The 21,001-nt window shown below is 33.8% G+C and overlaps 1 protein-coding gene across 2 annotated transcripts in view; it reads left to right on the forward strand.

Moving 5' to 3' along the window:
- Window positions 1-21,001, forward strand: part of Scn7a (sodium voltage-gated channel alpha subunit 7) — an 85,756-nt gene that overhangs the window by 36,251 nt on the left and 28,504 nt on the right. For both annotated transcript variants that reach the window (XM_028769237.1, XM_028769238.1), the window contains exons 7-12: window positions 1,039-1,245; window positions 3,552-3,621; window positions 6,172-6,313; window positions 11,173-11,379; window positions 17,976-18,072; window positions 19,078-19,316. In XM_028769237.1, coding sequence (XP_028625070.1) covers window positions 1,039-1,245; window positions 3,552-3,621; window positions 6,172-6,313; window positions 11,173-11,379; window positions 17,976-18,072; window positions 19,078-19,316 — 962 coding nt within the window. The remainder of the gene's footprint in view (window positions 1-1,038; window positions 1,246-3,551; window positions 3,622-6,171; window positions 6,314-11,172; window positions 11,380-17,975; window positions 18,073-19,077; window positions 19,317-21,001) is intronic.

Raw genomic sequence — 21,001 nt, forward strand, 5'->3', positions numbered from 1 at the left:
ATTGGCCAATCCTTCAGTTCTACTCCATATTTGTCCTTGTACCTCTTGTAGGCAGGACAAATTTTAGGTTAAAAATTTTGTGGGGTGGGTTACTGTCCTTATTCCTCCACTGGGATTCCTGCGTGGTTACAGTAGGCAGACACTTCAGGCTCCATATACCTGGATTCTCCCCAATACCAGATCGCTGGCATGTCCTAGAGATGCCCCCCACCCTCTGAGAGGGGATAGGGAGGAGAACAAGAATAGGGTGGTGATCAGGTGTAAGGAGAACTGTGGAAAGAGAGGAGTGGGAAACTGAATAAACACAGCATTTTAAATCAGTGTCTGTTTGCTTTTCTTTACTGTTTTAACAGCCTGGGTATTGACAATCTGGCATTTCAAACAGACACCCACTTAAAATAATGTTTCTGAATTATCTCATAAAGTACCTCATAACCAGCAATGACATAGAACCCTCTAGCTGTGACTGTGGCTATCAGTATTTATTAGACCTGGGCAGAAGTATTTAGAATGAAGGACAGGTTTATTGACTTCAAAGGGACAGGCATTTGTCACAGGAGAGGTTTTCTGAAGCTGCTTTGTTGGGAATATGTTTTTCTTCTTAAGTTAAAAACACATGTCTTACATGTTTTAATTTTTGTTTCCTCTTAATTTCTTCTTCATGTACTTAAAGTATGGCATGATTTTTCTTATGCTATGTTCTTCATCTTTTCAACTTTAGGGAATAAATGTTGCATTGGATGTTAGAGTGGATAACCACATACAGGAATGTAGATGAACATATGTTTTATATAGTACCATTCAACATACTATTAATAGTTTAGTAGATTTTTAAATGTATGGAAGCAAAATACTTAATATGTTTTCTAGAATGTAGTTTTCTTAAAGTGTAATTTTATGTAGTTGATCTATGGCAAAGGTATACTGGATATATGTACTTTTTAAACTATTAAAGATTCTGAACCAAAACAAAAACCAAAACAAACAAACAAAACAAAACAAAACAAAACAAAAAGACACACATGTCTTTCTTTCCAGGCCTGCAGTCTATTGTGGTGACACTGGCCCAGTGTTTGAAGAAACTATTTGGTGCCATTGCCCTAGCATTGTTTTCTCTGACTGTATTTTCACTACTCGGAATGGGTCTCTTCATGGGCAACCTGAAGCACAAATGTCTGCGGTGGCCTCAAGAAAATGGAAATGAAACACTGCACAACAGAACTGGAAACCAGTACTATATTCCAGGTAAGAGTCACTCCATCATGTCAGAGACGTCTTTAGAGAAATCAACACTCTATCTCTGGGCAACTTATAAATCTTGTAACAGTACTCAAAAACTAATTTGAGTCTGGTTTTTTCTTTCTTTTTTAATCAAAATAACAAATTTTCCAATTTTCAGACAGTTAACCAGATGAACATAAATTTTATAAAACCATGTAAATTTAATTTTTAAATTTTTAAACTTAAAGTTCATCGGGTTATTTTAGCCATTGTTTAAATAATTGCTTATTTAAGTGTAAATTTTTATTTTATCTGTTACCATGCTTGAGATTACTCTAAAAGTCAGATAGTCACCTTCATATGGAAATAAAGTCATTAGATTCTGTTTACTGGTGAACTTTTTAGACACTTTGTAGTTCTGTCATTTAAAGAATGGAAAACATTTGAACCATAAAACAATAAATAATAATGCAATATCTTACCTTTTGGACATCAGGAAATAAACATATGCTCATCATAATTTTTCAGAAAAGACATAGCAATGGCTGTGGTACCATCAGCAACAGAATAGGAAATGAGAGGAATTAGATGACGCTTCAAGGTTTTATAACAGCTAGATAAGGAAGCTGGGATTCTAGCCAAGCTAAGATTACCCTAAGATCATGCAACTTTTAACTGGCAATAAACTCATACTGGACTCCTCTCGTGTTAAGCCCATGTTGACAATATTTAGAAATGTGTCTATATTTGTCTATTAAAAAATATTTAATCCTTCTAAACATATTCAACTTTTTATTTTAATTTGATTATATTTCATGCTTCATCATCACTAGCATAAATCATAACAATTGAGCTCCATGGCCAACTGCATAGTATGACTGTGCTGCAATATGAACTATAAGTACATGAACAAGCTAAATGTTTCATTTCTTGTGTGTTTACATCCCAAAACCAAATTTAGAACCAAAGATCATGGGTGGTGTACATTATTTCCTGATCCTTACTGAAACACCCACTGTTTTTTTCAATGTAACAACTAAAATCTACTAATTATTTAAGGTGACCAAATATTGCTACTTAACTGGTTATCAATAAACTAAATAAGCAAACAAACAAACCAGAAGTCTGGTTCTTTCCATCATTGTTAAAACACAGTATTGTAACTAAAAAAAAGACTTTCTTAGTGCAAAACCATTATAATGCCTTTCAGTCTTTTCCATTTCATCAATGACATATTAAGAACTACAGGAAATGGTTTATTTATTAAATATTTTAAACCAATTGCCATGCATAGTTGTTTCATGTCAAAGAATTTTTAGAATCATCCAGTGTTGTTGATATTAAATTTCATTTAATTAAATTTGATTGTCACTCAAAAAAAAAACCCTCAACCTCATCTTTATGGCTTAAAATTTCTACAATTATTATATGATGTAACCTGTTAAATTAATATTATGTTAAAGTGGAATATTGCATGCTTATTTAGTATACACACACACACACACACACCTTTTTCCCCATAGCTTGGATTCTGATATTTGACTTTCTTTTCAAATGTCCAAAAGGTAAGAAATTATATTTTCATTTATTGCTTTATGTTTCAAATGTTTTCCTTTGTTTAAAATGTAGAAGTAAAAAGTTTCTTAAAAGTACACCAGTAACCAAAATCTAATGACTTTATTTCCATATGAAGGTGACTAACTGACTTTTAGAGTAATTTCAAACATTGTAACAGATAAAATAAAAATTTACACTTAAATAAACAATTATTTAAACATTGTCTAAAACCCTGTATATTCCTAGCTATAGTGCCTAATATCTAGAAACATAATTTATGCTTATCAATAGCATTTAGCGTGTTCTGACAAATTATGTAGACTATGCTGAATATTAGCAATGTTTGTGGTTGCAATTAGCATGTCACTGGCACTAGTTACTTAGTACAGCAAGGCTGACTCAAGTTAGGAAAAGACCAAGAATTCTGGCCTCAGTTGAGAAATACCATCTGTAACAACCCTTGGTTTGCTAAGTAATCTTGGGTATTTTCTTTCAGTGATACTGTCACATGTGACTGTTTAATTCATTTTTCCTTGCCTCTGACTTCAGTGTTCCTGCTCCTCCTTCTGTGCTCAACAATTTCAGTTCCAGAAGAACAAGGCACCTGTGTTCTCAAAGGTCCCTGACTTGTGTATGAAATGGCAGAGTAAAAAGAAAGAATTTTCTCTTTTCTCTCAAGGACATAGGCAGATGTGCCTATGGAAATCGAGATGGGCTTCATGTGGTTGACTCAAGATGAAGCACAGAACCTTATTTCTTTTTAATTTTTTCAGAAAGAGAAAACTTCTACTATATGGAAGGAGCAAGATATGCTCTCCTCTGTGGCAACAGGACAGATGCTGGGTAGGTAGGGCCAATGTTTCCTTCTAGCATGTCTTTAGCATTCGTTGAATGAATATGTGTTTTGCTACTATTCTCAGTTGTCTATGTGTTCTCCCTTTGTTAAGAAAGCTATGCAGGGGAGCTGTTTCGTTCTTTTTGAGAAATTTCTTGCAAAATTTCGTAGACTGCAAGTCTTAGAAACAACAGATATGTATTTCTTAGTTGGGCAGACTTGAGACTGTCTTTATTGGCTCGTAGGTGGTGCCTTTTTTGATGTATCCTCATAGTGGAAGTGGGACAAAGCCTCTCATATTTCCTATGTAAAAGCATTAACCACACACATGAGGCCTCATTTCGGTCTAGTCTGTCATTAAGTACCCCACCCAGTACTACCATAAACTTGTGATAGAATTCCAAAGTATCAACTTAGAAATGTGTACTATGAAATACTATTAATTCAAGTTTCTATCAAAGCAATAGGCAGATAAGTAGAGTGGCTTATTTTAGCTTAAGAAGCTATATCACCATATGGCCAAAACTCCAGCAAAGATCTGGTTTATTTTCAGTACATCCCAGCATCAGGAATTAACAAAAGATAATGTAAATCAGCTCTTTGCTCAAGAGCTTTTCAGAAAAATATATTATAGAAATACAGTTATTTTACTTACTTGGTGTCTACATATGCTTTATAGATGTATTTCACACTAATAAAATTACTTTTCAAAAACAATAACTATTCAGGAAGGTAACATTATTCTCATGTGTTACTAATATAGATGCCTTTATTACATACGTAAATGTACGTAATACAAACCTTATGGTGACATAGCTTCTTAAGCTACAGTAATGTACGTAATATAGTTATGTATATAATACATAAATGAGAAAAGGGGGACTGGGGTATATGCCATGGCATGCATGGAGATCAGAGGATAACTCGCAGGAGTTGAGTCTCTCTTCCATCATATGAATCCAGAGAATTGAACTTAAGTGATCAGGCCTGGGAGCAAGTGACTTAATGCTCTTAGCCTTCTCACTGGCTGTGACCTGCAGAGTATAATGGAACAAATAAGAAAATAGCAACATGCCTCTCCCTAGCCTTGCTGATGTAGATGCTTTCTTTATTGCTTTGCTCTCGGTAGAGATGATGTACCATGTATTGTTTATAGTCTCATTTCTGTTTTGTTTTTAACCCTTACATGCTGGGAATTAATTACATCCCTGTGGAAAATAAAGCACCCTTGTATAGTTTATATACAACTGGGTGACTGTGAAGTTTTATTGTTTAGTTTCCATTCTATCCTCAGAACCTGCTTTTGGGTCCTTCTCTGTGTAACCTCTTATTCAGTAGCCCTCCACTTTAAATAGATTCTGTATACCTTGTGAAGGCATCTGTCTATGAATGTTAAGAACACAATGTTGTATTTCAAGGCAATTAGTAGAACTGAGATGTTATTTCACCTCCAACACCATAGTTATCAGCACAGTAAGCTACCCCACATTAGGAGATGAATATAATACCCAGCATACCCCTGCTCTGAGTCTTAGAGTTTTAGTCTAGCAAGCCTCCATGTACAAGCATTTTTAAACCACTTCTTCCATTATATGTCTAAGGCCTGTGACATGGCCAACCCCAAAATAACGTGGAGAAAGAAACTGTACAATGCCTTAGAGAGAAGAAAATAGGATTTATTGAGCCAATACCATAATAATGAGGCACATTATTCCAACCTTACATAGATAAAAGTTTGAGAACTCCCTGAAAGGGAAGAAAATAAATATTTAATGTGCTCTTTTCCCCCAAGTGCTAGCTCTGCTTTTCAATTATTAATGTGACAAATGTTTTCTCACCCTTAAATAATGGGAACTAAGGGTCTGAGGTGAGATCGCTTGAAGATTAAGCCTTCAAATATTGTAATTTATTTTTATCAGTGCTATTTTCTAACATATATACTTTCACGATGACATTCAGAGAGATTCTTGTCCCTTTACCCTCCCCCCTCTCTCCCTCTCTTTCTCTCTTCCTTCCTCTATCCCTCCGCTTTCCTCCTATCTTCTTATATTACTCTGTTATGGCTTGAACTCAAATACTCAAAATACTGGGCAAACAGTCTACCATGGAGTCACACTTTCAGCTTCTCCAATCTGATTTTAAGCAGCAAAATTTTGAATAATAACAACACATTATACTCTTGAAATTGCAAAGTATTCTTGCCATGGTGATTGTAGATATGTGAATGATACATGCATTTGCCAAATTTAGGCACTCAACAATGTATAAATATTTAAAGTATATGTGTGATGATTATATACATTTTGTCAATTTAAATTAATCATTCAACAGTAGGTTTTTGAAAGACAATTTGAAGTGCTTAAAATTCTCTTTCAAGACTTTTCATGTGCATCAACCTGAAATGCAACTGATTTTTAGTCTTTTCTCTAAAAAGAAAATTGATTGACTTTATGCAATTCTCTGTGCTCTTGGACAGAAGGGAGATGGTATTTATAACTGGCCCATTGCCTGAAAGCTACTTGATAGCAAATATTTCTTTCTTTCTTTGTCTTTTTTAGCCAATGTCCAGAAGGCTATGTGTGTGTAAAAGAGGGTGCAAATCCTGACAAAGGCTTCACGAGTTTTGACAATTTTGGCTGGGCTCTACTTGCTATGTTTCGGTTGATGGCGCAGGATTACCCTGAGTTACTTTATCACCAGGTAAGAAGAGATACTCTGAACTGCGCATGATAAAGGTAGTAGCTTCTCCACATTTGTAAAATACAAGCTAAAATGTAAGTCAGGTTGTTAAAAAGGAATTACTAACACACACACACACACACACATTGTAGCTGCTGAAGGTGAAATGCTCCATTGACTCCTGTACACTGACAGTTTGGCCTTTGATATTAAACTTTAAAATAATGCTCTAAGGTCATTGCACAGAGTGGGGTTTACAAAGACTTCATTTTGGACATTTCAGCTTTACAGTGGTACCCAGTGATAGCATTCAGTAGTAGTGCCACTCAGATTTTAATTCTGATCTTACCTATTGCATTCTAATATATTTTCTCCACAATGGACAGTAACAACAGCTTCACCACCAGCAGCCACACAGTCTTGGAAGGAGCCATCTACTGGAGTGTGTGTTACTATGCTAAGCTATATTATTTATATGGTCAGCCACAATAAGTACATAAGTAACTAACACACTTTCAGCCCAACAGAAACTTATTTAGATATAGTACCATATGATATTGAAGATCATCTGTTTACTTATATTTTATATAAGATTAGATTGTATTGAATAACAACTGCAAATTTCATGTGTGGAGCTCACTTTCTTACTCCAAAAGACCATTATGTTGACCTGTTTGATATATGTGATTTATACAATGAGTATTTAATTATTGAGTAAAACTATTATGGGCTTATCCGTTTGGAACACATTAAGTAAGAATATATTAAATGAAAATTTTCTATTTCCTTTTATCTTATTTAATGCTTTCTACTTAAGTATTAAACATTGCTCCAGGTATGTTGCAAAAGAATTTGTGTCCAAGCTACTTTTGTATAGTAGTCTCTTGGGAAGGGATAAAACTTGTTACAATAGAGATTTGGAGTCCCTTTAAAGACCGTCTCCATTACCATGAAATATATAATGTTATTATCAAAGCATAATAGTTAGTAAAGATGTTAGAACAAAGAATTGTTACTCTAAATTCTAAAAGGGTTTTGAGTTGCGAGTATTCCTTTTAAAAATATGTGTTTTATTGAGACAGTTCTTTCTTCATTCCCCTGAGATAAGGTGCCAATCATAGACCAAAATCCAGTTCCACCAAGGTCTCTATAGACTATGGTTGCCAGTTACTGAGTAATGTGTAAGTGACCTTGAAGAAATTGGGCCATTAAAAATCTCACCTTAACGTGGATGATGACATAATTGTAGCTGTATAGATGAATCCTATCACCCCTATTTATCCTCCACAGTTCATATATTATAGAACCTCATGAGCCTACTAGGCCAACATGCCATTGGGTCAGAATTATATAAGACTTGTTTATATACAGTAAAAATAGAGGGTTGCTATTATCTCTGGTAAGGTTTTAATGGCTACCCTTATGTATTACTTTTGTAAACACATGTCAACAGTCTATAGGTCTGATAGTGACAATCTATTATAGGTGGTCATTCATGGTCTGGTGAAAGTTAGAGTAGATAGGGTTGAAGAATAGACTTCCATAATAAGTCACATACCTAATACATTCCTTCTATTACGACTACACTGCAATAGGTGCATGTGTGGTCATTAAAAGGTAAGATGTAAAGTATTTTTCTTTGTTCCTTGTTTGTTTTTTGTTTCTTTTTATTGTTGTTTTGTTTCATTTTATTTTTTGAGGGAGAGTCTCTCTGCAAAGTCTTTAGAGATTGATCAGTTGTATAGAGTACTTCTTGTTCTTTCAAAGGACATAATTTGTATTCCACCTCCCATTTTAAGTAGCTTAAGTCCCCCTGAAATTCCAGCTTCAGAAGACTTAGTGCCCTCTTCTTATCACTGTATGTACCTCCAAGCATTGTGCAAATACACATGCAGACACACACACACAGAGAGAGAGAGAGAGAGAGAGAGAGAGAGAGAGAGAGAGAGAGAGAGAGATTTAAAAAACTTTTAATTTTTTTGAATAATGTATTGTAATTTTGACATAGACACTAGTTGATAATGTATCCCTAAATGGAAGTCAACCTTATATGTGAAGTATTTTTCTTTGTTCCTTGTTTTTTGTGTTTCTTTTATTGTTGTTATTTTGTTTCATTTTGTTTTTTGAAATAGAGTCTCTCTGCAAAGTTTTCTGGCCTGAAGTTCTCTCTGTAGATAGTATGATCTTGAACTCATAGACACCTACCTGTCTCTACTTCCTGAAAGTTGAGATTAAAATAGTGTGCCAAAAGAAAGTTATGTTATAAAAATGTTAGATGTAACATATTTTTGTTGTATAACATGATTTCTTATGTTAGAGTTCGCATTTTTATTTCCTAAGATTTATAATATGTCTGTGCTTCTTATGCAACAGTCAGAGCTTCTTATTTGTAAAAGTGTCTTGATGTTTTCATAAATTACCCTCCCTCAAAATCCTTTTCATTTTTTAATTTTTTAATTTTTTTTAGTCTTTGAACTTTGGAGGTCAGGCCTCTATCCCTGCCTTCGCAAGATTAGAATTGCCACAGCCCTTCTATACTTAGAGAAGGGAGGAGATGTCAGGGGCAGCCCTGCTTACACACTGAAGGCCTAAAATCAACCATAGGCCTAAAATCAGCAATAGGCCTGTCATACATGTATACTGACACCAAGTCTTGGGTCTCAGTGGAAAAACATTGAAACAGATGGCTATAATCTACTGTAAACAGGCAGCTTTTGTGGAAATTTACAAGCCTGAGTAGTCATAGACTTTGTAATAGGTAGCCTTGGCAGACAATATCAACTTAGATAAGGACAAGCGAGTCATAGGCAGAGTCATAGTGACTTGTCCCCTGAACCTTCACCCATCCGATTCCCGGTTCTGAAAGATATCTGTATTCCCCCTGAACACCCACACTCCAGTGTCATTCCCTTCCCCACCTCCTGCCTTTCTGTGTTTATAACCCCTGTGTGAATGAATTACGATTTGAGAAAAAAATAAATTATTAAAAAAAAAGGAAACAAAGTTCCCCAAAAGATTTTGTCTGACCTACAGCAATCTGTATAATAATGAAGGCCTTGTTTTGTTTTGTTTTGTTTTCTATACATTCAAGGGTATGTTATAAAACTCTTTAGTTAGGTTTGTTTTAAATTCAACCCCATGCCTCTTCAATGGAACAAAATTTGGGAGGCATTCAGGCTTGGAGTCTACTCATGACATTCATTTTTGATTTCTGCATTTTTTATTGTATACTAATTCCTTTGGTTTGAAAGTAGACTTTTACTTAACATTTCCATAAACTCAATTGATCAACGCTCAGATATTTTGTAGTTGTTACCAAAAAGTACAGCTCATGTCTTAGGCAATATTATATTTGGTCCCAATATTCCTTTAGACTCATTAGCAAGACTCATGAAGAGAGTTGAGTTTAACAATATAGTTAACATTTAATGTGGATATGCTCTGTGTTAACTGTATGCATTGCTTCATATTATCTTCATACAAACACTATGAAATCAGTTCTAGAATTACCCAATCTTATACTGATACCTAATAAAACAACAATTTCCTCTTGATTATATGCTAACAAGGATGTATATCTTTAGTCTGAATAGGTGGTGCGCAACTATAATGCCAGCCATTGAGGCAGGAAAATACTAGGTTTGATGCAAGCTGGCCTAAGTTGTATAGTATCTCCTCTATTTCAAAAAGAGAAGATATTTTGTATTTATTTTATCCCATATTATTCCCTATATTATAATATGTTAAAGATGTAATCATTTCTATATTTAAGATTGTGAAAAGTAGCTCCACCATCTTATTATTTATATATATATTGCAAATAGTATTAAATATCACATACATGTGTTACTTGATAACAGATAAATCATCTTGATTATTACATAATAGCAAATGCTAAACTGTTCATACCTGGACACTGCATTTATTAGTGTTAATAGCAGCTGCTTAAGTAGTTTAAAAGATTTAATCAAATCATAACTATCTCAATGTAGTATCAGGTTATTAAAAATCACCTTTAAAGCCTAACGTGTTCTAAATAAGTAAGACATTGTTTCAGAATAAATTTAGTACTTACTATTATTCCTAAACCATCTTTAACTTTCTGTAGCCACAAAACATTTTCTGTAGATAATAGTTTTCTGTTTATACAATTGTATGCTTAAAAATCAAAACTTTGTTTCCTTTACATGTTTCAAATATATTTAGTCAGTAAACAAAATTGATTGTATTTTCTAATTACATTTTTGTGTATTTGTTTTGATCTAGCGAATGTAATGTTTATGAAATCCAGAGCTAGTCATGTTCAGTTCAGAAATATAAAATTCCTTATTCAACAATCAAGAAATATTTCTTCCTATAAGTCTTCTTTATTCTAATTACTTTTCTCTAAAGACTTCATCAGAGCAAGTGCTTTTACATGCAGAGAAACACTTCTATTAGCTTGGGTTTTCACACTTGTCTTTTCCATAAATTCATCATGAGAAAAAATGATGTTTGAAACATACTTTGAAATCTTCCAATACTTAAAGAAATAAAGCATTTCTGTATTGGTATTTTCCAGATTTTTATTGCATGGGGTTAAGGTTTTAATATTTGGTGTGTTTATTCTGGTAATGAAGACATGAATCAAATGCTCATACTAAATTAAGAGAATTCCTAATTTCTTCTCTTGATTTAATAACATACATCTTATTGAAAGCAAATAAAATATATTTTCTTTATTTATTTTTTTATTTCTTTAAGACATAAATTATGCTTTGATTATATTGTATTTATGTCTAAGTAATTTTTATAATAAAATTTTATTTTTAATCTTAAATGAGGAAAATATAGAGAAAGATGATAATGCCTCTCTGTCTTTGTGTCCTACTTTTCTGCAGATTCTTTATGCTTCAGGAAAGGTCTACATGATATTTTTTGTTATGATCAGTTTCTGGTTTGCCTTCTATATGGCAAGCTTGTTCCTGGGCATAGTTACTATGACCTATGAAAAGGAAACGAAAAGAGCTTCTGAGGAATCCAGAGACATGGATCCTAAATACCAACAGACTGTGAAAGAACTTGAGGAAGAAAAGGACTCAGCCGAGGTATAAATTTGTGCTGCAAAGTTTCATAGTATTAGAGGAACTTCTCAAAGTCTTGGAGTATGTGGTCTTCTGAGAGATGATCATATATGTGCATGGTATCCAGATGATCATATCTGTGCATGATATCCTATCAGAAAAACAAGTGTTTTGTTGGGACTGATAAGATGGCTATTTAGATAAGAGCATATACTGCTCTTGCAGATGTCAAAGTGATACTCAGTATCCACATCAGTCAGGACAACCTCCTATAACTATAGCTCCTGTAACTAGAGCTTCAAGGGACTCTTGCATTCTCTTCTGGACTTCACAAGCACATATACACAATGAACACAAACAGTGGAAACACATATATGTGCACACACATGCAAACACACTTACCGAGAATCACACAGGAACACTTAATTTTAAAATTTTTCATTTCCTTTTAGTAAAATGGACTTGCTTTTGCTTCCTTACTTTACTCTCTTGTATATATTTGGTCTTTTGTCATAGAGTGTGCTAAGAATGACCAATGAATTTACATAATTTATATGTATAATTGTTGACCCAAATTTTCATTAGTACTATTGAAAAACATCTTAATATGTTGTGCTCTTATAAGTTTTTCCAATAGAGATTTAATTTATTAAGTCCAACATGATGGCGTATCAGAATTAGCATTGAACAGTGTGCTCAACTGTAAATAATGGCCTCCTCAATTATTACTATAAATTACTTAATGGTTTAAAAGTGCAGAGCTAAAATTAGAAAATGAAAACATTAAAAAAGTAAAGAAAAAAAGAAAGGAAAGAAACATTCTGGCCTCTCAAGAAGCAAAAGTTATCATAATATTTGCAATTATTTTATCAATGGATGATTAAATCTATGATTATAAATCTAAAAATATACTATTATTTATATATTTTATTTACTTGGCTTATAATAGTTTATTGTAATTTTAAATCCTCTAATCTAATATTTAAATAGCTTCCAGATTGTTAGCCTTCTATGAAAATTCGGTCTATGAATCTGAAAGTATCAGCAAAAGTGATGTTCAGAAGATTTTACAACATCATTTTAAATTGAATCAACCTTACATGTGTGAATAAGAATGAGGGTGCAGAGGAATACAACAAGGAGTACCTTCTGGCATTGCAAGTGATCACACCTCTTCCAGAATACTGGAAATAGTCAAAATTTAGACAAAAAAAACAAAGTCAGAGATGAAGTACATTTGGGAAGTATTTTATAGAACAAGAATAATACAGATGAGGTAAAATACAAGGCCAACAAGCAATTGGACCTTAATTAGAAGATGTACAAAGGTTAGCTGAAAGTTTCATTAATACAAAATATTCCTTCTTAGTTGAAAGTAGCTGAAGACTAACCCCTCAATCCATGTGGTTACCATCGCTGAACAGGCTCTTGGAAATAAGAGTAGCACAAGTGGAATTTGAATAACAGGATATTGGAATGTACTCAATGACTTCATAGGCTCTTGGGTCCATAACATGCATGCCGTTGAACAAGAAGCAATTGTTGACTGTATGAACAAAACATGTACAAAAAGAGGCTTTTATAACTCATAAGTACAGCATAAGAAAGAAAATTACAAAGGATTTCTGTCCTTCAGGTTGAACTTGAAGGGTCTGAAGGAAATGTTGACTGGGTAATTTGTTTTAAAGTGGCATTTCAGAAACTCAAGAGCTCGTCACTACATCACAATGTACCCAACAGCTTAACAATACCTCCCTTATTCCTAGATGAAGTGTTCTATTATCTTTGATTATGAAATAGTTCTGATTATGAAAGAGCTTTGGCATTTCCTAATATATTTTCTCACTTAGTAAAGTTTGGTTTTAGTAAATCTTTCCTGGTGTTTATTAAAAACTCTCAGTTATAAAGACTTTCTTTCCTGAAAGAATCTTAGAACATTTCTCATGTACAGTTTTCCTGAAACTGAGAATAAGATCCATTTTAGTAAGATTTCTTTTCTTTTCCTTTGGTCTTTATACAGAAAAAACATGTCAGGAAAGAAGAATTCAGCCTATTGCATGACTTTTTGAAATTAGGTCAAGTTCAAACTCTAAAGATGGACTTACAAAGAGGCAGATTACATGGGGCAATACCATAGGAACTCTGAGAATTTTGTTGACTATGAGTATGGTATCACAGTCACACAAATGTGGACTTCAGTTCACTTTATCTACATGATATATACATGATATACACCAATTCTGTCAGTGTTGGGAAACATCAGCTTCCTTATCTAAAATATTGACCATTTATATTATCTGCCATATAGGTGGTATGAAGTCCAAATGAAATGCCCACAAAATAACCATGTGGAGCAAAAACATGTTATGAAGAAGACATGTTAGGAAGGTCATCATCAGTATCATAGAGCATATAAAAGATAGCTTTGATTTATCACAATCAGCAAACTACCAATACTTCCTTGATCTTTGTTTTGTTGTTATTGTTGTTTTGGTTTCATTGTTGATATAAAGTTTCACAATGTAGTTGAGACTGACCTAGAATTCAACCATGTAGCCCATGAAGTTCATAAACTCAACCTCCTTCCTCCTGCTCCATCCGGCAAGAATTACAGACATAAACCACCACATCCAGATACAACACATTACATTTATAGGGAAAAAACCCTCATGTTATACATAAATTAGTTCATAAGAGTATAGTGTTAATATTATGAGACATTTATTATTTAGTCTATGCCATCTTCTTTGCAAAATGTGTAACATATGCTATACCATGCTATATTTGTACCAATACCTTGAGATATAGTTCCCAAAATCTCAAGTGAAAAAAATTGGTGATTGGTATCTAAGAAGCATGTGTAGAATGAGATATGGTATAAAACCATGTTATAAATGCTCACATTTATTCCTAATAAAATGTAATTAACATCTAATAATGATTTTCAAAGATCAGAGACTAATTATAATGAACAAATGAAAGAAAATGTAAGAATAGGAAGTAATCTGAATGAAGAAAAGCCCACCAATGTGAAAGCCATAGATCTTTGGCTGAAGTTAAATAGTAACATTAACGTCAGCATATAAAGTCAGTTTCCACTATGCCCATCATTTGATAGGTACTGATGAAATCCAGTGTATAATTCTTGTTGAGGACAAACGGCTGCAAACATTGATCAGTACACACTGGTACTAGACATTTTTTTTACCAATGGGATGAAGCCATTGCTCATCACTTAACTATTTAGTTCTCCTAAAGGCAAATTGTGTTCCCATATGAGTTTTTAATCTCATTAATAAAATATTTAAAGGCAAGGCCAGTGAGATGGCTCATCACAAAAAGGTCCTTGTTATTTAATCCTAATGATCTGAGTTTGAGCTCTAAAACTCATGTAAAAGTGGACAGAGAAAACCAAACTCACAAAGCTCTTACCTCTGCACACTGGGGTGCACACACACAGACACACAAACACACAACACACACAAATACACACATAAAGAAGCATTCACAAACACTGTCACACACATACACGCAATACTAACATCATTTTGACACAAACAGAAGTTGAAAGCAGATCTAGAAGGAAGATCTAGACAAGTCTGAGAATAAAATAACACCAAGGTAAGCCATAAATCTCAGGAACTTCTGGGAGAAGGGGAGTGGATACATAGAAAAAAATCGTGCTTTTTTAAGTTAAGCAGAGAATTGGAATGAGATACAAAAAAAAGGAAAAGAAATTATTTTTCTTTTTTCATTAATTAATGTATTCATTCTCTTCACATCCTGATAGCAGCCCCCACCTCTTCCATACTCCTACACCCACACCCATTCCTCCCTTCCCTTCTCTTCTGAGAAGGGGAAGATCCCACTAGGTATTCCCCCCACCCTGGCACATTATGTCTCTGCAAGGTTAAGCAAATCCTCTCACACTGAGTCTAGACAAAGCTGCTCAGTTTGAGTAACAGGATCCACAGACAGGCAACAGATTTAGGGCAACCACCTCTTCAGTTGTTGGGGGCCTGCATGAAGACCAAGCTGCACATCTGCCACATATATGCGGGAGACCTAGGTTCAGCCCCTGTATGTTCTTGAGTTGGTAGTTCAGTCTCTGTGAGCCCTCAAGGGTCCAGGTTAGTTAACTGTGATCCAACTTTTTGATATTTCCATTTGGTATTTTAAGCATTTATAGGGGCATTTATGAAGCTTCCATTTCTAATGTTACTAGGGAAATTGGGGATATGTTTCAAAGCCTGCAATGATGAATTAGCTCAGCCTAATGGCCTATAATCTCTGTCTAGCTACCTAACAGTTCTTATGGCCCAGTTCCAAAGCACTATGATGCTAAAATGACACAGTTTACATAAATAATTCTCTCATGCACCATTAGGAACTGGTAAAACTTCAGGAAAAGAATGGAATATTTAAAAACCAGAGTAAAATGAAAGTAATTTGAAAAGTAAAGGCTACGTTTAACCTGACAATCCTGTAACATTTATCTAATTAATCTAATCGGTATTAATAGTTCTTTAAATATTGGGGATAAGGTGTGGTAAATGTAACTGCAGTATAATATTTGCACAAAAGTATAGATCTAATAGGGAGAATAATTATGCATCTGTCATAAGCCCAGAGTTATCTCCAGAAGAAAAAGAAATTATTTCCTGATATTATTACCAGGAAACAGCATGGCACTATGCACATAATCTTCTTGCCAAACACTGAGCTATGCCTCGTGTGCCTGCTAATCTAGTTGACTGTCATCAAAGGACCATATGAAAAAGAGGCACAGATTAAATAACAATGAAAGGAGCTAGATCAAGGCTGTAGAAAGTTCTAAAGTATAAGTGATTTAATATCTTTAACATTAAATCATTTGAAAAATAAATTAAAATCCTAAAACAATTAAAATATCTACCAGTTAAGTGCAGTGTGTGAAACTTATTTGTATTTTACTTGGAACAGCTCAAGTATACTATAATGTTATTGAACAAAAGACAAGGTTAAACCTAAAATTTGAAAATCGTTTTGGATAATATTAAGAAATTACTGTTAAAAGTTAGGATCATTGGAATTGTGATATATTCCATTAAAATGGTCTTAAAAATAATATCAAATCTGAATTTCATTTAAATACCTTCAGAAAACTTAAGGAAACCCAAAATTAAAATCTGTCGCATGTTATTAATTGTTAACAATTAAGGCTAAGTTTGGGGGTCACATCAATTCTTTCCTCTCCCATATAGACAATAATCTTAACCGACTGCTCTTTGGTGTGATTCTAGCAAACTGTTGCTATTGTCTGAAACAGCTCCCTGAGGACCAACTCCTATGACATAAGTGATCACTTTAGATATGATGGGCATCAGAAAGTAACAGCTTTATGAAAATGATTACCTGAGAAATTCTTGTCAGATCAAAGAAATAAATATCACTTCTTTTGGATTTTGTGTCTTAGAAATTTATGAATATAAACTTCAATTTTATATATAAACTTGTAATTCAGTTAAAATATTTTCTTGGATGTGTGTAGTTTGATTAAACAACTAGTGTGACATTCCTAAATTTTAGTTTACATTTTAACCTAATTATGAAGTGAAGTGAGGCTCAGTAGATCTGGTGAGTCTCAGTTTTGTGATGAAACTCAGAATGTGCTATAGTTGGTCTTAATGTCCTCTGCCTCTGCCATCTATGATATTTAGTTGATAGTAAAGGTAATGCAGTGATTTCATTAATTTCTATTTGATCACATAAGGTGTACTATATCAAAATTTGTCAAATTGCAGGATACGCAAACCAGAGTCTGGATATTGGAAAACTGTGACTCCAGAACAAATGAACTGAGTCCAGAAAAAAGAGTCACATACACAAACACACACACATGCATACACACACAGACACAGACACACACACACATGCATACACACACACATGCATACACACACACATACAAAATAGTACCCACCAAGTATACTCACAAACAATAAATAAATATAAAACATAGATGATAAACAAAGCAGAATATATGTTGAAAACATTACTGAAGGGCCATGAGGCACTTGAAGAAATGATTCATTTGTGGAGTTAGATCAGTTAACTCATTAACTGTCACACATATTCCATCCAGACAGCCTTTAAATCCATTCCACAACCTTAGATTCTTCAAGATTCATTTAATCATATATCTAAGTAATTTTAATTTTATTGAGGGAATTGGCCATGTTATAAAGTTAGTATATCTTTGAGCAAAAATATTGTGTTTTTAGGGAAATATTCTCATTACTCAGAAGCGTATTTGTCAAATATTCCATAATAATCTAGTAACTGTGTCACATTACTTTTTGAATATAAATAGTACTGCTTATATTTACTATCATGCTCTATTTATTGTTCAGTTCACCGTGAAAATTTTGATTGCCTTTCAATTTTAGCATTTATTTTCCAGCTAATTCTAAATAATTCTAGTACAGCCAATACCATAGAAAGGGCCAGTAATGGAACATAAAAAGCCCCTGGAAGCAAGAAGCTGTAGAAAGGTCAAGTCCCATATTCTGATAATGTTATGCTGTAATGGTGTGATGACGGAGAGCTAGCTACTACTAAACCCATTAAACTACTTTTAGATGAAAACTACACAAATAGAAATGAAGAAAAGATTGCCAACTTCTATAAACACCACATTGGATATACTGGAAGACACTGCCCTTGGACACAAAGAAGGTAAAGTGAAAAAACTACTTGAAAACTACACAGTATTGAACAATTCTCAGTATTGAATTATTTGCAAAATCCATTCTTAAATCATTGAGCAGTTGCTTTAAACAAGTAACACTATGGGGGCGTTAAGATGAACACTGTATGAAAATTCAGAAGAAGATGTCTTCAACATTAGAACATGTCATTGAAAGATATCAAGGTACAGTCACAGACTGCATATGGTACCAGTTGCAACTGACAGAAATAGGCACAGATGTAAAGAGGTAGAATTAAATAGCAGCTGTATGATAACAATTTATATAGTGAGCATATGCATTTTGTAGCCATCATCTGTCCATGAAATGCTAGTCATTCCACGGGGCAGGATCTTTTAATTAATTGATTATTGATTGCAGTTTCTCAAGGTTCACGAATTTTTCACCACAACTAAAACATATAAATATAAAGAATGCGTTGACTGACTGCTTATATTATGTTAGTAAATCACAGTGCAGCTTCAGACTGTCAATACTTTTGTTGGGATGAGAAGATAGATCTGGACCTTTGGTGGCAGAAGTCTTTGTCTTATCTCGCGTTCTTCAAACATCACCTATATAATCACAATATCTCAGTGTATTTTAGATGCATCTACTTTTTTTTTTTTTACTTTTAATCACTGGTTCTTTATCATACACAATTTCAAAAGCTAATATAATATAAACCATATAAATCTAGAAATTAAAAATCATCTTATTCTCACCCATACTTGGTTTATGAGAAGTTTATTCTTTCCTACTAATGCATTGTTGGCTTCATTTACGTTACATTTTTTTAGCTCAATAGTCACAAACGAAATAGAAGACATGGATTTCATTTTGATATATATTAGTATAGACTATTTGTATTTTCAAATTCCACATACGAAATCAAGTTCTGCAGAGCTCTTTGCATGAAAGTGTTAAATTTATCTACTCTCAAGAATTTAAACATTTTTTCCCAATAGTTTACTTTTCTCATCTTACATTTTAGAACCAGAAACATCCAGGAAGAAATGTCCTATGTGCTGGCATAAGTTTATTAAAACTTGCTTCATCTGGAAATGCTGTCCCTGTTGGACAAAACTGAATGAGTTTGCTGATAGAATTATAACACATCCATTGGCTGATCTTTTTCTTGTCATATGCATCATTTTGAACTTATGTTTCATGGCCATAGAGCATTTTCCAATGAGTGAGGAGTTCATGTATTTCCTTACAATCGGAAACTTGGTAAGAACTCATTATTCATTGTTCTCATTCATAGTTTTATGTTGTTGTGATTTTGTAATTGTTATCCTTCTTGGTTTATCCTATAACCCCACTATGTTGCTGTAAGCATGGATTGTTCTGGTATTGAGTAAGATGTTTATACCATGTTCACGTCAATTCCTACATTGTAAATAGTGCAATCATCAACAGTTTGACAAACTTCAAAATACTCTCATTTAAATTTGGAATCCTATCCTGCCACTTGGCAATGAAATTAAATAGAAATGATTTATTGTTTAATCTTTCCCAAACATACTTTCTAGGTATGGATGTCCTATAATGAGCATAGAGCAGGGGTGTGGCAATATCAATGGCAGCTTTCTTCTGCATTTTGAATCCTGACTACAGCACTACATGAACTTATTTGCTTCAACAGTCTGTTTTTACATGAGATTGGTGTTTATCATTTTAACAGGATATTTTTGAGATTCGTGTGTGATTTCTCAAATACAACACAAAAAAAATGAAATATATTTCTATGGATTTATGACCATGTTAACACTCAAGCAAATGAATGTTGCTTAAATCTTTTCACTGCTTTTTGTTACTTAGTTGCTAAGTAGTATACACAAAACAAACCAGGAGTCCACTTGCAAGTATACATTTACTTGATACTATAATAGCAGGATGCTGAATTGAAGGCTTAGTGGTTAAGAAGAGTGCTCTTGCAGAGGACAGAGTTCAGTTCCTAGAGCACCTAGTACCCACATCAGGCAGTTCACAACTGCTGTAACTCTAGCTTCAGTGGGAATCTGACTCTTTTGGCCTCTGCATGCATCTGCACTTAAGACATACACACACGCACACACACACACACACACACACACGTTTTGTATTGTTGTTGTTGTTTTTGTTTTGTTCTGTTTTGTTTTATGTTTTTTTTTTTGGTTTTTAAAGACAGTGTTTCTGTGTGCAACTCTGGAACTCAATCTGTAGACCAGGTTGGCCTCAAAATCAGAGATCCACTTGCCTCTGTCTCTTGAGTGCTAGAAATAAAGACGTGTGCCACCACCAACCTGTCACACACACGCACATCTTTAATGAATAAATTAAATTGTTGAAAAATACTTAAGAAATCACTGCCAGCATAACTTTTGAAAGATCATTTCCATAAGTTTGTTCTGTAGTTTTTCTTGATCACATATGCACATTTTAAAGGTTATAACATAAGTGCATTTCTACTTTCCTCCCCTCAAACACTCCTATATATCTTCTCCACTCTCCATCAAATTTATGGCCTATTTTTTTCACTGTCATTGCATGCATATATGCACATACATAAATATATACTTCTTACGTTCTTTCATGAGTTGAATGGTTAAAAGCCTTAATATATATTCTATATTTCCAAAGGAAGTACTTCAAATGTAATCACTTATAATCAGATACTCTTTTTCTTCAAGATTAAATTTTATTAAATACATTAGAACTAGAAATAGAAAATTAAAGAAAATGTATGAATTTATCATAATACAGACCTTAAACTAACAAGGGTCTAAAAAGAGCTAGGTAGCAGGTTGAGGTGTAGAGTTTCTTCTGTACAACAGTCCTGTGTGTGAGTATGGAGCTCCTTTAGTGTCACAGGCCTGTGTGTGTGAGTGTGGATTTCCCTCAGTGTCACAGGCCTGTGTGTGAATGTGGATTTC

The sequence above is a fragment of the Grammomys surdaster genome, unplaced genomic scaffold (assembly GCF_004785775.1).
Source record: "Grammomys surdaster isolate TR1022 unplaced genomic scaffold, NIH_TR_1.0 191, whole genome shotgun sequence".
Lineage (NCBI taxonomy): Eukaryota > Metazoa > Chordata > Mammalia > Rodentia > Muridae > Grammomys > Grammomys surdaster.